Source organism: Heteronotia binoei, chromosome 2, assembly GCF_032191835.1.
Source record: "Heteronotia binoei isolate CCM8104 ecotype False Entrance Well chromosome 2, APGP_CSIRO_Hbin_v1, whole genome shotgun sequence".
Lineage (NCBI taxonomy): Eukaryota > Metazoa > Chordata > Lepidosauria > Squamata > Gekkonidae > Heteronotia > Heteronotia binoei.
Genome location: NC_083224.1, coordinates 38,933,658 through 38,953,324, shown reverse-complemented (window position 1 = coordinate 38,953,324; position 19,667 = coordinate 38,933,658). Strand labels below are relative to the sequence as shown.

Genomic DNA, 19,667 nt, shown 5'->3' with positions numbered 1-19,667 from the left:
ATCCCCTTTTAAAGCTGACTCTTCCTGTGGCCATTACTACATCCCCTGGCAGCAAATTCCACATTTTAATCACTCTCTGTATTAAGAGCTATTTCCTTTTGCTAGTCCTAAATCTACTACCCATCAGCTTCATTGGATGCCTAGTATTTTGGGAAAGAGGCAGATTCTTTGTTAGCTCCCTCCATGCATAATTTTATACACCTCTTTCGTGTCCCCTTAGTTGTCCCTCTTCTAAACTGAAAAGTCCTAGACTGCTCAACCTTGCCTCATAGAGGTGGTGCTCCAGCCCCCTAATTATCTTGGTTGCTCTCTTCTGTACTTCTCTGCAATGCCCTTTTTGAGGCATGGTAACCAGAACTGTGCACAGTATTCCAAATGACGGCCCACCATATATCTATACAGGGGCATTATAATGGCTGTTTTATATTCAATCCTTTTCCCTAACATAGAGTTTGCCTTTCTCACTGCTGCAGCACACTGGGTTGACATGTTCATCAAGCTATCCAATATTTATTTAATTTGAATCCCGCCCTTCCAGCAAGCAGGCTCAGGGTGGGTTTCATCATATAAAAATAACAAATTAAAATTACTACATTAAAACATCCAGTAAATTCAGCAGCAGTAATTTATGCATTGACAGTTGATCATTCAGGGCAGAGCAAGGAGATGCCCAAGATCTTTTCTCCTCTCGGTTTCAGGAATTCCAGACCCCAATAGCCTATAACTTAAGTTGGGAATTTTTTGTCCCAATCTGCATCACCTTACACTTACAAACACTGAACTTCATTTGCCACATTGTTACCCACTAACCCAATTTGTGGAGCTCCTCTTGGAGCTTTTCACAGACAGCCTTGATTTTCACCATCCTAAATAATTTTGTCATCTGCAAACCTGTTCCACTGGCCTTTTTGTTGTACACCATCCAGAACTCTGCACAAGCAGGGGTAGGGCAATTATCAAATTATTATTAACAACAACAACAATAATAATCTTAGCCACTACACTACTCACCCCTTAAAACTGAGTTATTACTTCCAAGCAAGTGGGTAAAGTTCCAGCTGTCTGAAAGGTTCGAGATCCCATAAGCATGGTGTACAAGGACTACAAAGAAGCCACAACAGCTTTTGGACTAAAGAAGAACCTTACCACAGGTTTTCATATGTCATTTTCAGATTCAAGAAAACCTCTGGGAACTGCTCCATTCCTGGTTTTCCTCAGTCTTTTCTTGTGAGGGAAAAGGTGCTCAACATGGCAAAAACAGAACACATGATGAAGGAAGGGAACTGAAGTCTAGGATCAGCATAGGGGTAGTACATAAACACCCAGTTTCTTTAAATAAAACTAAGCCCTTGGCACCAGATGAACTTCATTCAAGAGCACTAAAAGAACTTTTGATGTGATTTCTGAGCCTTTGGCCATTATTTTTGAGAATTCTTGGAGAACAGGTGAGATACTGGAAGACTGGAGGCAGGCAAACGTCCTTCAAGGAGGGGGAAAGGGAGAATCTGGGTAACTACCAAACTGTCAGTTTGATGTCTGTACCTGGAAAATTTTTTGAATAAATTGTCAGTCATTTCTTGAGCTTTTAGAAAAGATGGCTGTGGTCACTAAGAGCCAGACTGGGTTCTTCAAGAACGAGTAATGTCTGACTAATCTGATCTCTTTTTTGAGAAAGTTACTACCTTGCTAATCAGGAAAATGCTATAGACATAGTTTTTCTTGATTTCAGTAATGCTTTTTATAAGGTATAGAGGGAATGCTTATTAAAATTGCACATGATACTAAATTGGGAGGGATAGCAAATACAGTAGAAGACAGAAACAGAATACAGGATGATCTTGACAGGCTGGAAAATTGGGCTAAAACAAATACAGTGAATTTTAACAGGGATAAATGCAAACTCCTGCATTTAGGTAGGAAAAAGTCAATGCATCATTATAGGATGGGGAGACTTGTCCTGGCAGTAGTATATGCGAAAAGGATCTATGGGTCTTAGTGGACCATACGCTGAACATGAGTCAGCAGTATGATGTGGTAGCTAAAAAGGCCAATGTGATTTTGGGCTGAATTAACCAAAGCATAGTGTCCAGATCACATAAAGAGATGTTATTGCTTTGCTCTGCTCAGATTAGACCTCACCCAGAGTACTGTGTTCAGCTTTGGGCATCATCATTTAAGGATACAGATACAGACAACCTGGAATGCATCCTGATTCTGTGGATTAGGCAGATCATGAGAAGGGGGGCAGGAAGGGTTGCATCAGTGCTTAGTTCTCGTGGCCCCTTGTTACATGCCCAGGGAAATACTTTTTGCCACTTTGAGATCAGTCAGCAATTTTTCTCCAGACCAGTTTTGCCAGGGATCCTGGACAATTTTCCTTCCCCCCTCCCATCTTCTATGTGTAGAGCAGGGGTCTCTGGGGTTATGCTGGGGGAGGTATCTGTGAATTTTCTGCATTGTGCAGGGGGTTGGACTAGAGGACCCTGGAGGTCTCTTCCAACTCTATGATTCTGTCTCCCAAGGAGTAAGCAAATTCAAGAAGAGTCATGCTTCTAAGTCTTTTCCAGTCCATCTTCAGCCTTACAACATGTCAGTTTCTCATCCATCTGTATTACTTTACTAAGTCTCAAGAGATCTTCAAGGGGGGTTGTGATCTGCTGACAAAGAAAAGCTGAGCAAGCTGCTGTAAGTGCTGCAGTGCTTATCCTTATATCCAGACAGAACACTGTTATCTTCTTTGATCACTTAAAGCCACGGGCATTTCCTGGCATTTCCCCCACAATCACTGATAACCACTGTAACAGTGTAGCCATTAAGTGTAAGTACAGAAAAAAAGAAACCCCCAATGCAAAACTCAGAGCGGAGTGTCCTGTGATCAAGAACACCCTGAGAAAGGAACACCACAGCAAAGATTATAGAAATTCAAGCATAAACACCATATTCATAATTCAAACAGCACATTGCAATAACTAAAATCCTACACCCAGAAGAAGAGACATACAGGAGAGAAGCAGTGGACTTTACAACTGATGTCTGTCAATGTGTTATTACAGTAAAAACATCACATCAGTACTCCCCTGTCCATCCTTCAAACCACACCATAAAAATTGCAAGGGTTCACCTCAAGATACGATCTGTAGGAAAATACAGGTGTTCTTTTGTTAGAAGCAACAATCATGGGCCAAGACATGAAGATGACATTTCAAGCTGCATTTCAATATGAGCACACAAACACACCGATCTATGCCTTCACTTACCATCGCATGCCCCTGTGTGCTGTCTAATGCAGTGGTCCCCAACCTTTTTAGCACCAGGGACTGGTTTTGTGAAAGACAATTTTTCTATGGACTGGGGGGGCAGGGTGATGGTTTCAGGATAATACAATTGTGCACTTTATTTCTATTAGGTTGGGTGTGGTGGTGAAGTGTGCAAACTCTTCTGGGAGAACCGGGTTTGATTCCCCACTCCTCCACTTGCAGCTGCTGGAATAGCCTTGGGTCAGCCATAGAACTCAGAGTTATCCTTGAAAGGGCAGCTTCTATGAGAGCTCTCTCAGCCCCACCCACCTCACAGGGTGTCTGTTGTGGGGGAGGAAGGTAAAGGAGATTGTGAGCCACTCTGAGACTCTGAAATTCGGAGTGGAGGGCAGGATATAAATCTAAAGTCGTCATTGTCTTATTATTACTACCTTGTAATATATAATGAAATTATACAACTCATGGCCCAGCTGCTAAGAAGCCATGGACCAGTACCAGTCCAGGGCTCAGGGGTTGGAGATTCCTGGTCTAATGGACTGACTCTGAGTGGCAGGGATTCAATCTGATTACATCCAGAGGCAGACACCCTTGCTGTGGCTCAGTTGGCCATCAGAGGTTTGGTCGGAAGGCAGGGCTGTGAATATCATGTCCCCATGGCTCAGCAGGAACATGCAGGCAGGGCTCAGCAAGGGCCCAACACTGCCAAGGGGCAGAGACATGGCCAGGGAGCTGACTGGTTAGTAGACGAAGAAGTTTCAGCTAGAGGGAGGTGGAGGAAGCCTCCAAAGGGTGATTGGACTAACCAATTAAGGGGTGAAGCATGTAAAGGCTGCAAAGGTCTTTTTAACCCCCCACGGTCCCAGCTAAGGAAGAAGAGGCTGGGGCTGCTCTTAAGAGTTCCTGAGCTGGCACAGAGAAAGAACCAGAAGAGACAAGCAGGGAGCACCCTGAAGGGAGGAGATCAGCACAACTCCCTCCCCCCTCCACAGCCTAGGCCTGAGGGACCTAAAGGCCCAGAACCTACCTCCAACTGGGAACAAGGGGAAGGTTTCTGCCACCAGGCTCAGCTCCTCCCTTCTCTACTTCACTACACTGCTTGGCCACATAAAGCCATAGTTCTATGGCTGTCCTTCCTTGAAGCAATCCAGTGCAGTCCAAGTCCCTCACACAACTATTATACTAGTATTTCATGAAACAGGAACAGCTTCTTGTCCTTTCCGCAAATTAGAAGACAGATTCCCCCATCTATTAGCCTTTCCCATCTATAAGCAACTGGCTTAATCAGTTTTGATATATTGTGTTATAATCATAACTGATCACCAGAGATGTTGAATAAATGATTTCTGCAGCTCTGATAACTAGTTTTGTTCATACTGTTTGTAAACATATTTTTGTAAAGAAAAAAACTACTATAAATGCCTTTGAGAATGGATATGTAAGAACCATGAAATGGGCTGCACTAGGGAATAAAGTGGGCTGTACCAGCATTATTTCACTTTTTAAAAATGAACTGGAAAGGCCAGGGGAGAAGAAAAACAGGATAAAGTAAACAAAGGCAGACATATTCCATCAAAAATGATAAGTGGGTGGTCTTAATAAAAGGTGTTACATTACTTTTACCAGGTTATGAGTATCAGAAAACGCAAGCTGGAATAGATAACAGGTCCATAAAGTTCAGAGCTTCTATAAGAACACACTGAAAGTAGTGCTTAAATTGTTCAACTGAAATCTGGACAAATCAGACTATAATTTCATTTCTTCAAATATAATTTCTTATAGCTTTGAAACAAACTGGAATGAGTTGCCATGGGGTGAACTGTTCCTACAGATCAGAACTTTAAATTGCATGCTAGTCAATTAAAATTCAGGTATGGTCATAATCATGCCAGCATATGATCAACTGCCAAGTTGGGGGGGGGGGCAGTTTGGTCCAGTTAGAAAAGCAAAGAAAGATCGAGACAGTATTTATGACTAGCAGAAAGATTTTCACATATATAATTTACTATTAAGCGTAGCTCACATTTATTCAATGGAAAGTCAGACTATGACTAGAGTTTCTAATTACTGATGCTTTACTAAAAGATCTTTACTATTACTTATGTCAATAATAGCTCAATTCCCCTTTTCTTTGGTTATGCAAACATTTCCAATGCAGGAAAAGGCCAAGATAGGTGTACTTAAAAATCCAAAGGCAATTAGCCATTTTAACCTGAAGTCTATTTTGTCAAAACTTACAGGACATGTACCTGTAATTTATGTTGATGAAACAAGGTTTACAGAGCTACATTAGGGAACCAAACAACACCGAACTCCTTCCAGAACAAAGAAGAAATTGATTTTGGCAACAAGTAGTTGGGACAATAAATACCTTTTTCAGTCTGAGATATATAAGGAAAGGAAGCAGAACAGTATTTATGAGCAGGGCAGCTATGAAAAAGCAAATATAGTTATTGTATTATTTGGAAACAAGGACAGATTGTCGAAAATAGGTAAAACAGGTACCCTGCACAACTAGGTAGATTTGTGTTTACTGTTTCTCCCTTTATAGGCTGTAGCCTGCGATGTATAATTAAAGCACATAGAGAATATAGACATGGATACTTAATTGAAGGTTGGAACTCAAAGAAAATACAAGCAGTATTCAAAAAGCATTTGGATGGGCTTTTTTTCTGAGATCATTATTTGAAGTTTAGCATTCCTCCCACCAACTTGAATAACAGCTAAGCCAAACTAAACTTAAACTGCAGTATCCTATTAGTCCAACTTTACAGTGGTAATAATTCAGTGGACTGGAAATTCCACTAAATGAGGAAATTTGTTCTCCGTTTTACTTTTGGCAAGTCACAATGCTGCTGTGATGGCAAAAGCCACAACTGGCAGAATTTCCCATTAAAAGTCCAGCAACACTATGCCACTTTGACCTAACAGCCCCTCTCACCTGCTCACATTTTTCTCTTTATAGTGCTCAGCCCTAGTCCTCTATTTTTCAACTTCGTGCCTCTGCTATTCATGGCTTCCTTAAGTCCCTACTTTCCAGTCCACTGTTTATTTTATACCACTTATGTCAGCCACCATGCTTCTTGTTTACCTTACACAGTACTGTTCTCTCCCTTCTCTAGCAGTTGATGACCCATCGTAAACTCTAGGTGCTGTGAGAATTCAGTAATTATTCCCCTTCTCTCGATTCTATGCCTCCTTTGCTCTTTCCCGAGCTACTCATTTCCTCTTGGCACAACCTTCAGGTACTCCCCCCCACCCCGCCACCGTCCACTGAATCTTTTTTCATAGATTCAGAGCTCCTGTCTAAACTGATACCTTTCTCTTCCCACACAAATCAGACTGAACACTGTGGAGTTACCTGAGCAAGTCAATGTTCTTCAATGCCAAAGTAGCTCTGGCATTCAGTGTCAGAGGATTCACCACCAAAAACAGAAGACAGAAGAGAAGAAGATATTGGATTTATATCCCAACCTTCACTACACAAAAGGAATCTCAGAGAGGCTTACAACCTCCTTTCCCTACTTCTCCCCACAACAGACACCCTGTGAGGTAGGTGGGGCTGAGAGAGCTCTCCCAGAACTGCCCTTGAGCAGAACACCTTTGAGAGAACTTGTGGCTGACCAAGGTCACAGCAGCAGGTGTATGTGGAGGAGTGGGGAATCAAACCTGGTTCTCCCAGGTAAGAGTCCACGCACTTAACTACTACACCAAACTGGCTGGAGAATCACTTTAGTGTTACAGTGTTGGACTGAGACCTGGGTTTAAAGACTTGCACAGATGTGAAGCTCACTGGGTAAGCTTCAGTCAGGCCAAGTTGAATATACTACACTACCACAGGGTTGCTATGGGAACAAATGTGGGAGGGTAAGCCTCACCCTGGACTCTTTGAAGACAGGATGAAATAAAAATGTAGACACCAATGCTGTAAAAAATATGGTTACCAAATGCTCTGGAAGCTTGCATGTTAGATTATAATGGATGGAATGTGTCTAGTACAACCAAATCCAGGTGCTGCTCTGAATCAAAGGTTCAAACTCTCAACCTCTTCTCAAATTAGCAAAAAATTATTCAGTGTCTAGAAAAGCTTGTCATTACTCAGTGAGATTCCTATTTAATTTATATCCACCACAAACAATACAGCATGCAAACGGCATAAAATTGACTAAACTGATTCCTAAATCCTAAAACTGAATTTGCAAACATCTGGACTTGTTACTATCAATGCTTGAATTTGAGCTATATGCAATGTGGTGCTCAAAACGGCCACCATCTGCTGTAACACCCACAGGGGAAGAACAGTGAAGAACCATTCTTCAAACAAGAAGGTACAATCATCATATACTGAACCCTTTTTGGGAAGAATAGAAATATTCTTTTGGCAGAATAGAAATATAAAGTAATATAATTAAGCTGCCCTGGCTGCTGATGGAGATTAACTGTAAACAACCAAACTGCCACAGACAGGCTGAGATGGCACCAAGGATTGGTGAATCAGCCCTATTTTCTCAGGAGCATATAAAAATTGAAATCCCAAGGTGATAACTCAAGTTTGACCTTTGTCAAGAATGTTTACAAGCCTTGTGTTTCGAAGTAGTTCTCACTATTGTCTCATTTAAATCTTATCAGAGCCGGCTTGACAAAGCACTTCAAGATTACCTTAGAGTGCTTTGTCAGGCCTGCTCTGATGCCATGGTCTTTCCCAACCCCACAGTTTAAGATATCCCTTGTTCCAACAGAAGCAAATCCTGAAGATATTTTATCAAACTGTACAGAAGAACCAAGACAGTGTCAGCATACTTAAAATTATTAACCAGGAACTGGATATAAAAATGCATGTAACCTATCCTAATTGCCCCAAAAATGCACACACCACTTTAAGCAGCCTCATAGCATAGCACTTTGTGCTAGCCTAGGTATAGCTTTCCCTTCATTTCAGGCATTTAAGAGCAGCTTTGTAAACTACTGCATAGCAAATAACCCTTCAGGGTCACATGCAGACAAAGCATATCCAGTATTAAGAAAATGCAAGCACAAATAAGGCTTCAAATATCCTTGCTGCCTGGAGTAGCCTTAAAGTCCACATGTCATTCAACAGTCCAGTTCATGAACACAAGCAGCCTTGTAGGTGTAGCTCCACACAATAAGCTCGACTCAGTTTTTCCACTAGTACAGAAGGGAAGGAGGATCACTGTGACCATCAAAAAGGCTATGCTAGGGAATGGGTATGGCTGAGCAAAAATAGGTGACTGGATCCAACCTAGTAATTGTTGGCACAGGTAGTCATAGTGATTTCAGATCACCAGGTATAGTGACGTAAATGTAACAGCTACATTTGCTGTTTGCCATGTGGTTGCTTGCACACAGGAAATGAGTCTCAAGTTTGCAGACAATGTATACCAATTCATCCCAACATATGCCATTTCACCCCATTCTCATCAACTGTTCTCAGAAAAGGCAGTTTAAAGGGGAAAATGGACTGCTGAACAGGACATTCTCTGCTTTACAGGATATGAAACTTTCTATAAAAAAATTGGAGTTATAATCCTGCCCAATCCTAACTCTTCCGCAAACACACAGTTCTTTCCACTATATGGAAGATGTGAAGAGGAACTGCTAGAGACCTCTGGCATACAAATACACATTTTATTTAAAGGCGATGCCGGATGCTCTTATGATACACTGAATTTATGAGGGTTAAAAGATTAGCAACCATTCAATAATGCCTTCAGAGACACGCAATACATCTCTTCACATACTACTATGAACCATTTCTTTCTCATCTGCCAAGACTTTTAAGTCCCAATTATACCAATTAGATAGATAGATTTATTGTCATTGTTCTCCACAAAAAGCAACGAAATGAGGTGCTCTTCCACAAACATACCAACATATCAAACACACATATTCATATTCATACCATTTAAATACATCTAAAACCATTTAAACGATTAAAACCATTAAAACCATTTAAATACATCTAAAACAGATAAACATTCATAAAACCATTAAAACCATTTAAATACATCTAAAACAGATAATCCTTCATAACCCTGCATTTAACCTAACCACAGCACTTGGATAGAAACTGTCCTTAAATCTGTTTGTCCTAGCCTTCAACACTCTATATCGTCTACCTGACGGTAAGATCTCAAATAGCAAATGGCCCAGATGTGAAGGGTCCCTTAGGATCATTTGTATTACTCAATGGACGGAAGACCCTATTGATAAAGATGATATTGGATTTATATTCTGCCCTATATTCTAAATCTCAAGAGCAGTCACAATCTCCTTTACCTTCCCCTCACCCCACAACAGACACCCTGTGAGGTAGGTGGGGCTGAGAGAGCTCTTACAGCAGCTGCCCTTTTCAAGGACAACTCCTGTGAGAGCTATGGCTGATCCAAGGCCATTCCAGCAGCTGCAAGTGGAGAATTGGGGAATCAAACCCAATCCACATACTTAACCACTACACCAAACTGGCTCTCAAAAACTTTTAACAAGCCCATAAAGCTTTTAACAAGTCCATAACTCCCTCTGCATTACAGATCCAAAAAACATAAATTAGTTAATTGCACTACATTTAGTTCTCATAACTAAGTGCAGCGGGCATGTAGTTTGATCTAGTGCAGTGTTGTTCCTCTCTTTCCCTCACCTTCTCACTGCTAGGAAAAAGCTGTAAAATAATCCTTGGGGAGATCACCCCCCCCCCCAAAAAAAAAAATCTGACACAAACTGCAGGTGGAAAGTCAAAAAGGAAAAAAAGTAGAGATTATCAAAACAAGCAGACAACAAGATATAAAGAATGATCTAGCGGTGTGCACTTCAAAAATTACTGTTTAAATTCTATATTGGAATATCAGGAAAGGCATAGTTATTTTAATTAAACACTGGAAACATTTTTAGGTGCTGGTCAATCACTTTGGGGGAAATTTCCATTTTAATAAATATTGGGACAATATTCTCAAATTCACTGTAAATCAGGGGTATCGAACTCATTTGTTAGGAGGGCTGGATCTGACACAAATGGGACTTAGTGGGGCTGGGCCATGTGTGTCATAAAATGTAATGTGAGGTAGCAGAGAGATAAGATTTATATAGGACACATTAAAACTCTTGAAATATTTTGTTTACAGTGGAAAGGTGTGGAAACAGGCAATGCAATTTTAAAAATAAAACATCAAGAAACAGCACAAGGATCACAGCAGAAACTAAAAATATAAAATGCTCTGAGCCTGGGAAAACAATGAAATGGCATTCCAAGCTTCTCTCCCCCCACCCACAAATCAGGGCCTACTCAGATTAGCAATGGCTCTCCAGTATAATATCCCCCTTTGGCTGTGGGTTCCAAGGTTAGAGGTAATCACTAGGTCAGGTCCATTCAGCAGAAACAAACTGGCTCAAAGCATCAACACTTTGTTTGCAAGGACACAACTCCAGGAAGCATGAGTTTCAGCTGGCTACAGGAATGCTGAAAGTTAAGCTATCTCCATTTTACTGAAACACACAGCAACACAGACAAAGTTGCAAGGAAAATGTGGAATGGATTTTTCCATTAAGTTCTCTGAGCCCTATCTGGACACAGAAACTTTAATAAAAATCCATTCCATGGATTCCTTGCAGCTTTGCTTCCTGCTGTAGCCAGCAAAGACAAGGCAGAAAGAGCTGGAAACTGACAGAGCAGGAAACTTTGTCATCTTGGGAGCTTCAAAGGGGGAGGGACAGGAGGGGGAGGGAGAAAAGAGCCCTGCAGGCCTGATTAAACTCCTTGGTGGGCCAGTTCTGGCCCACAGGTCAGACATTTGACACCCCTGCTGTAAATGATAATCATGTGTTTTTTGAACTTACAAAACAAAATTGAGTTGAAATGCCCTCCTCTCTCGACAAGCAGCAGAGGAGGGAGTGTACCCCACCCACTGGTCCACAGGTTCTTTAAACTTTTAAATGAGAAAACTTGACCTTCAAATTCCATAGATCAAGACTACCCCCACTGAAAATAATATCCCTTTGAGCACCAATGTACCACAAACTGTGAAAGCCCCCCTCCCCACCCTGCCCCTATTCCTGATAATTCTGGAGAGAAAAATATTAAAATTTGAAAATCGGGACTGCCTTTCACAGTGCTGGATATTCTTGGCCTGGATCAGCAGACACTGTATATGATTAGCAATATATGATTGTCTACCTGTAGAGTCATCAGTAGAAAAGTACAAAGAATCAAACAGGGAAGGAAAAACTGTCAGGACTTGAACTAAAACACATGGAAAGAGCAAACTCTGGATATTGTCTCCTTTTGAATTCAAAAAATCTAAAATACATCTACTGAGCATCTATGCTACCAGTATGAGTATTCTAATAAGGAACCAAATGTTTCCCAAAGGAAACAAAATTCCCCTTCTGGAATGAGATGCATGGCTAATATTTTCCCTGTGCTTGGGGCTTGCAGACAGTGATCCTAGTGTCAAACTATTCTGTAAACTTCAGTTCTTGCTAGTATGCAAAAAAGCGGGGGGGGGACCTTTTCAGTATTATCAAGTTCAGACTATTTTTACTACACTGACAAGAGTGGTTTAATAGCAACCTTTTAAAAATTTGGTCCAGGAAAGACTAGTCTAGTCATTCTTAACTGGGGTCTTATGGCATGCCTAAGAGGAAAGCTACAACTCTTGGGAAGCTGCCCTGAGACACTTCGGTGAGAAGGGCGGGATATAAGTCCATTAAATAAATAAATAAATAAATAAATAAATTCAGAACTTGAGGGGAGGGGGCAAACAGTGACACATTTGGAATTTTAGGCAGACACTTCTACCAACTTGTAATGGCTTTCGACATCCATTAGAGGAGAGCAGTTTTATACCATTCACTCAGCCCAAATAATAGTACACCAGATTTCTCCCTCAGGCCCTTCAGAAATCAAAGCTATATCAAAGAGCTGCCTGACAGATAGATACAAAGGTCTCATTGAATGTATGCCTCAGATCTTATAAATATACAGCTACATAAATATAACCATGTTGCCTGTAGTGGGTTTTTTGTGTGTCCTAATTTGTAACTTTAAAGGTATTTGATGAAGTGAGTGGTGGATTTAAGGTTCAGCATCAGTGGGCAAGCCATTTATTTGACTTTATTAACTTTATTTGTTCAGAGATAGGCATAAAGAGCCACCAAAAAAAAGTGTGTCATTGGATTATCACTGCACCAGAGTTTTATGAGCAATAAATCTATTAAGGCTCAAGAACATGGGGCAAAGTAATATTTTGTGTAAAGACTGTTCCAAAGGTTATAACCGATCACACATTATTCAGTAACTAGAAATGCTAGGACTATGCAATAATAGTGTATTTAGAATGTTACTTAGACTGAAGAGAATTTTGAAGGTGGACAGCTTGTCTTCTGTATCAAAAAGAACTGAGGACCTTAATATAACATTGCAAATCATATACCTGAAATTGTAAACTTGACATAGTTTTCCCTCATATAGGAGATAATGGAACAAAAAGCCCTAAACATGACCACCATCATTTTAACACACTGTTATGATCTACTGTACTGGAACACAAAGATGGTAAATTAATCCATGGATTCATGTACCATAAACAACTATGCTACTCTATGGAATACTATGTGCCGTTTCAGTCACTATCTCAAAAAAGCCATTGCAAAGCTGGAAAGAGCGCAACCAAGATGACTATAGGATGGAACATCTTTCCTATGAGGAAGAGCTAGTGAAACTGGGACTTTTCAGTTTAGAAAAAACGGAGAGATGACAGACACTTATAAAATTATATATAAGAATTGATAAAGAGAACCTGTTCCCCTCTCCAAATACTGGAGCTCAAAGGCACCCAAAGAAGTTAACAGGCAGAAGAAATAGGACAAATGAAAGTACTTTTTTTTACTGAACAACTGATTAAAATGTGGGATTCAATGTCAAAGGATGTAGTGATGGCACAAGCACAAATGACTTTAAAATGGGGATTAGACAAATTCATGGAAGAGAAATCCGGGAGTCACTCCTATCCATTGTGAGTAAACTGAAGCTCCACAAGGGGCAATAAACTTCTGAATATCCATGCCAGGAGACAAGGGAATGGCTCCAACCTCTATGCTCTGTTGCTGAACCTCTACAGTAACTGTGTGAGACAGGGTGCTGGACTAGACTGAGAACTGGTTTGATCCAGGTAGGTTCATCTTATGTTTTTACTGATGTATGATTCACAGATACAGATAATTCATTATAGTAAATAAAAAGGAATAAGAAACAAGGAAACTGTTCATGACAATTAGGAATCAGCTGAAACTGCTCCTCTCTAGCCACAGAAAGATGACTGCAGCCTAAGGCCACAGTTTACATAGTGTGAGGTAAGCTTCTCTGAAGAGGTACAGCCAGTTGCTTCAGCACATGTGAAAGCCAGGTTCACTTGGCAAAACAGTCTGTATTCTCTGCTATTCTACTAAAGAGCAAGAACTCCTCTGGAAACAGTGCAGGTCCAGGAATACCGCATAGCTGGAATAGATTTTACATTTGCAAGCTGTTCACCACTCATCATAGCAATGTACTCAGGAGCTACAGACAGTTTGCATAACGTGTTTGCATGAATATGACATCAGATCACAGCTAACAGCTTCATTTTCATGCATTCTGCAGCTGCATCTCTTTGCCTCCATTTTTTTCAGAAACAACTTCTTCAATATCAGGACTTCTTTGTTATTCTCACCTGGTGAGAATAGAATTGGTACATTTCTCCACATGCCAAGAAGTGAACACAGCATCCAAATCAAAGTGAAGTTGAAAAGGAAGTGCAGATGACTTCAACAGTGAAAAGTGGGAATCAGTCCATTTAGCATCACCTCCATTCATGTAAAGCAGGCATTAAGCATAATTGAGAGCTGCTGGTCTTGACTTCCCAAGACAGAATGGTCACTAAACTGTCTGCATGGCAAAGGCAACTCCCAGTGTGCTACTTACTGTTTCGAACAACGGCCAGCAGACATGTGAGTACCAGCATTGATTCTTCTTCCTTTTTTATTAGTTTTTTTCAGCCTTCACATCTGTGGAAACTTGCTCTATATAAAACACTAAAAGCTCATGAGATAAGAAAGACTCCTTGACCTGGATAGCCCAGATCATCAGATCTTGGAAGCTAAGAAGGGCCAACCCTGGCAATGGGAAACCTCCACTGGGATACAGAGGAACGAATTGCAAGGCACCTTTCTGAACATCCAAGCCCCACTAGGGGGCACCAGAAATAAACCATAACTTTCAGGTATGTGCACAGACATATACACATAAATACTCACTAAAAGAAAGAAAGAAATAGCCCACAGGACTGTTCTCACTGCAAGATAGTTTCCTACCTTGACATGGCTAGTCTAGTCATATGAGTCCATGCCATGGTAACCTTACTGCTGAACTACTGTAAACCACTAACATGGGTCTCACCAGAGTGCGGGGAAGGCACAAAAACTTCAGCTGGTATGACTAACCCATAGCTGCTGCGAAGGACTTATATATATTCAAGCTAAATGGCTTAGAAAGTTGGTGCCTGGAGACCAAATTAACTAGGCAGATGATTTTCAGGGACGTTTTAACTTGTGACCCACCCAGCCACATACAGCCCACAAAGGCACCTGAAAAGCTTCTACTTTTCCCAGTATACAAGAAACTACAAAAAGTGATTTCAACTGTTTAGTACACTATGATATGTGACTGGTGGGCACTGTTTGGTTTAATGTGTCACAGATAAATTATACAGGTCACTTTTAGGATAACTTGCTTCAGTGAAAGTGATTGAACTTCATGTCTGTTTTACTTCAATCAATTCAGGACTCAAAGACCAACAGCAGTACAAGTACCTATTCCATTTAGACATTTTTGCTTTACCCTATTTCACCTCAGCTTTAATCACAGAAAATTCTACATTACCCATTTCGCTCTTGCAGATTACAGGTAGTACATTCAGTACATTTGTACTGTGCCCTTCCTCCAAGGAGGGCAAAGCAACATACACTAATAAAGCAAACTAATAAAGCAAAACTAATAAAGCAAAGGGAAATTATGTAGTCTGATTGCAGTATAAATGTCCAAATCTTTACTCAAAATGTCATTAAGATCTTGCATCTCCTAAAGAACTTTTGTGTAAGGATGGTATATTTCAAACAGGCAATACAAAAGGTTACAAGATTTGAACACTAGCAGCAAGATAGCAAAATAATATCCTATTTTGCCTTATTTCCCCTGAAAATAAAGTGAACAAAATTACTCCAAAATAGACCAAGTGAATGTATTAAGGGATAAAATGCTCTAGCATCGCTAAAGGTGACACCTTTTTATAATAGAAGAGAAGATATATTCACTTTACATTGTTGGATATATTCTTTGCATAACAGCTTTTTAAGAAGCAAGTACTAGTTTGCTTTCTCCCAGTGTGCATAAGACCTTAGGAATAATGCATATGAAACTGAAGTTAAATCAACAAAGTCAAAACAATTCAGCATGAACATTCTAAAATCTAAGAGGCTTTAATATACAGTTCTTGGCAGATGACCATGGCTGAACAAGACTTAAGAGCTCAGAGGAAAATGAAGCAATCTGTCAACATGCAAGATTGAGAAAGTGCTTCTATCAATATCTATGTCCCTCCTTAACTGAGAACTAGTGATAATATTCATATGCTAAGTCTCTGAAGTTTGATTTGTTTCCACATATTAACAGCTGTGGCCCTGCACATGTGAAATGCCTTGCCATATGAGATATTCTGGATCCATACACCTGGGTCATTTGGGCATGATGCTAAACTACTTTTAAAAAACACCCTCTGTGTAGTGCAAGACATGCAGCTGAAGTTGTACTGGATGATTTCCTCTGACAATAGCTGATTAAAACAATTATTCACAGTACCAAACTATTTAACTATTATGATTGTTCTCTTCCTCAAGAATGTATCTGAACTGAGAAGCAACCTGGATTTCATCAGTAACTAAGAGAAAGCTGATAGTTTGTTTCATATAGTTCGTAAATAAGCATGTAGCCAAACAAACTGGAAACAGACTCCATGACCTTGCTAAGTTACACTGCTTGCCACAATGTACCATCATCACAGACCAAGGACACAAAATTTGATATGGATGGGCTCTTCTTGTTCCAACAGTTATTGTGTCCTTTTGAGCAAGGAACACATCTTTATAATTTTTACTAGTGCAGTAATATTACATGTTAAAACACAGCAAATGACTATAGTACCCATTATCAATTATAGCTTATGCTACTTCTATTTTACAGCCTATCACATACTCAAGTCGCCATGACAATTGCTGATCTCCTGAATGAAGGCCCGTTATGAAAAACCTAAAGCATTTCCAACTTCCAAAACCAATGGCTACTGCTATTCTAATCCAGAACGCTGCATTCCTAAATCATCCTGAATAGCACTAACACAGCATGTGAAAAAGAAGCTCATCAAAAGCTTTCACTCTTAATATTCAAAGATAAGTGAAAGCACAGAAATTACCATTTGTCAGAGAACAGCATCCAGTGGAAGGGATCGTATGTTGACTGTGTGCATGCATATATGCACACTTTGGTGCAACCAGCATCACTAATCATCACCTTCACCATAAAATCCCTTTGACCTTTTTTTTTGCCAATAATCAGCATCCCATATAATGCCTACCTCAAGTGCATATTTGAGAGTTATTTTGTTTCCTACTATCTTCACTAACCAGCATGAATTACAAAGAACAGCCAATGAAGAAAAATCTCTTTCCTTTGGGCCTTTGTGAAAGAACACCAATGCCCAGCTACTGCCAGAGGATTTTACACCCTCATGCATCTTCCCCCTCACCTCTCATGTACACAACTAATCTTTCCCTTCAGCTCTGGAGTAGAAAGAGCAAGGGTAAAAGTGTTGTGTTAGTCAAGGACATGAACGTACACAGGGTGTGGGAAGATAAAGGAGATAAGACAGAAAAGATGGGGAAGGAAGACATCAAGCCTTAGAAGATTTGGCCCTGCAGATGTAAAGATTAAAAATATTAAGCGCCATAGAACAAACCCCAACACATAAGATTCACACACACACACTTCAGCCAAACAGGATGCATAAATGTTAAGAATATCTTAAAAATCAAGTAACTGCAGGTAAATATATGCAGGTAAAATAAGGAAAACTATAACTGAGACACACACATTTTTAAAATTAACAAATGACAAAAAAAAACCTCAAACCCAATCACGCACAATAATGAAATTCAGACATGCACCAAAGGGTCTTTTCAAGGTGGGGCCACTAAAGATGAAAAACCAGGGCTTTTTTTGGAGCAGGAACGCACACGAACGCAGATCCGGCTGGCTTGGTGTCAGGGGATGTGGCCTAATGTGCAAATGAGATCCTGCTGGGCTTTTGCTACAAAAAAAAAAAACCCTGTGCAAAACAATGCTGATGTCAGGTGTGGCCTAATATGCAAATAAGTTCCTGCTGGGCTTTTTCTACCGAAAAAACCCTGCAAAAAACCGATATTCGAAACAAAAGCCTGCATGGGGGGCGGGAGAAAAAGAGAGAGAGAAGAGACGCCGCAGACAGGAGGCCTTTCTGGAAGAGCCTCCATCGATAAACAGTGAGGACCAGGGAAGGAAAAGGTGGGGGCGGCTCTTTAGGAGAGAATCTCCCGTTGCAGCCTTAGGGAAAGTGGGGGGGGGGGAGTGTGTGTGTGTGTTGCGTTGAGTGTGTGGAAAGAGCCCAAGCCCGCCCCGAGGCTGCGGCAGTGAGGGCTGGGGGGGGGGGGGCAGAGACACGCGCAGCTTGGCGGCTTCTTCCCTCCAGCGACCAACCCGGCTTCGGCAGGAGCCAAGCAGAGAAGGGGCTTCCTTCCCTCCTCTCCCCCCACGACCGTTAGGCAGAAGGGGAAGCCCCTCCCCGCACACGCGCGCCCCCTCAGAACGGAATGAGCGCGCGCGCGCCCACCCACCCCCACACACCCCCTCGTCGATCTCGGGGCAGCGGCGGGCGATGGCACCCTCCCCCCCACCACCTCTTCCCTCGCCTCGGCCGGTCAGTCAGTCAGTCAGTCAACCGCCAGCCCGCCCTCCCTCCCTCGCCGCGGTCTTTTCCTTTCGCTCCCTCACCGATGCCGGGCGCCACATAGACGAAGTAGAGGAAGGAGGAGGACAGCGAGAAGAGAAAAAGGGCGGCCAGCAGCGAGCGCCGGGGAAGCCGCCAGGGCCTCCGAGGGCTCCGCGGCCACCGCATGGTCCGGCCCCTCCTCGCCGCCTGGGTTGCTGCTGCTGCTGCTACCGCCGACGCGATCTGACTGAGGGGAATCGGCTGAGGCGGCGACGGCTCCTCCTCCCGCTGCTGGTGCCTCGCTCAGCGCCGCCGCCGCCGCCTCCTTTTCCCGGGTCCTGTCGCCGGCCCTGCAGCCGCATGAATGAGAGGCCTGACACCCTCCTTTCCGCCTCCCTTTTCTCCCCCCCCCCCCTTTATGGGGCTCCTGCAACCGCCGGCGAAGCGGCGTGGGCGGGGCCGAGAGAGGTAGGAGGTGGGGCCAGTGGGAGGTGGAGCCAGGGGTCTGTCCGCAAACTCTCCTCGCCGCAGCCATAAGCATTCGATGCCTCCGTCGCGCATGCTCGGTCGCCCTCGATAAGGGATCGTCGGCAAACTTCGTTCTGCGCCTCGCCCTTCTTTTTTTCCAGTCTTTCACTCCTAGCAATAGAAAAAAAGCAAGAGTCTAGTAGCTCCTTAAAGAGTGACTAACGCCAGGGGTTTCTTGAGCGGGAACGCGCTGGAACGCAGTTCCGGCTGGGTTGGTGTCAGGTTGTGTGGCTTAATATGCAAATGAGTTCCTGCTAGGCTTTTTCTACAAAAAAAGCCCTGTGTGAAACAATGGTGACACTGGGGTGTGGTCTAATATTCAAATAAGTTCCACCTTATTTGTGACGAGTCACTCATGAAAGCACATTCCCTGCCACAAATGTTGGTCTTTGAGGTGCTACTGGACTGTTGCTTTTTTCTGCTGCTGCAGACAGACTAGCCCGGCTACCCATCTTGATCTGGCCTTTACACTAATCATATTTTTAAAGATTCTAATTCTAAAGAGGTAGCCATGTGACATTGTTATCCCCCCAAATCAGGTGGCTCCATTGTAACCTCTTGCGCTAGGATACATTTTGTCAGGCTGTAAGGTAACGCAGAAGTCCTGTCTCAATTTTTATCATTATGTTTCCTCCGAATAGCTCAGAACATTCCTGCCCTCACAACAACTCTAACAGGAAGGAACGGCTGAGAGAGAGTGACTGGCCCAGGGCCACTCAGCCTGCAATCCTATACATACTTACTAGGAGCCAAGGCTTTCTTTGTTGACTGGCTTTCAGCACTTGGAATTAGAATAGTGCTCTTTGTGGAGGGGGGGAAATGC

At 42.1% G+C, this 19,667-nt stretch overlaps 1 protein-coding gene across 1 annotated transcript in view; it reads right to left on the bottom strand.

Annotated features, from left to right (window-relative positions):
* The window catches only part of B4GALT5 (beta-1,4-galactosyltransferase 5), an 82,820-nt gene extending 64,000 nt beyond the window's left edge, over positions 1–18,820 (bottom strand). Inside the window, exon 1 of the mRNA XM_060230809.1 lies at positions 18,379–18,820. Coding sequence (XP_060086792.1) covers positions 18,379–18,502 — 124 coding nt within the window. The 5' untranslated portion in view covers positions 18,503–18,820. The remainder of the gene's footprint in view (positions 1–18,378) is intronic.
* Between the last annotated feature and the right edge of the window lie 847 nt (positions 18,821–19,667).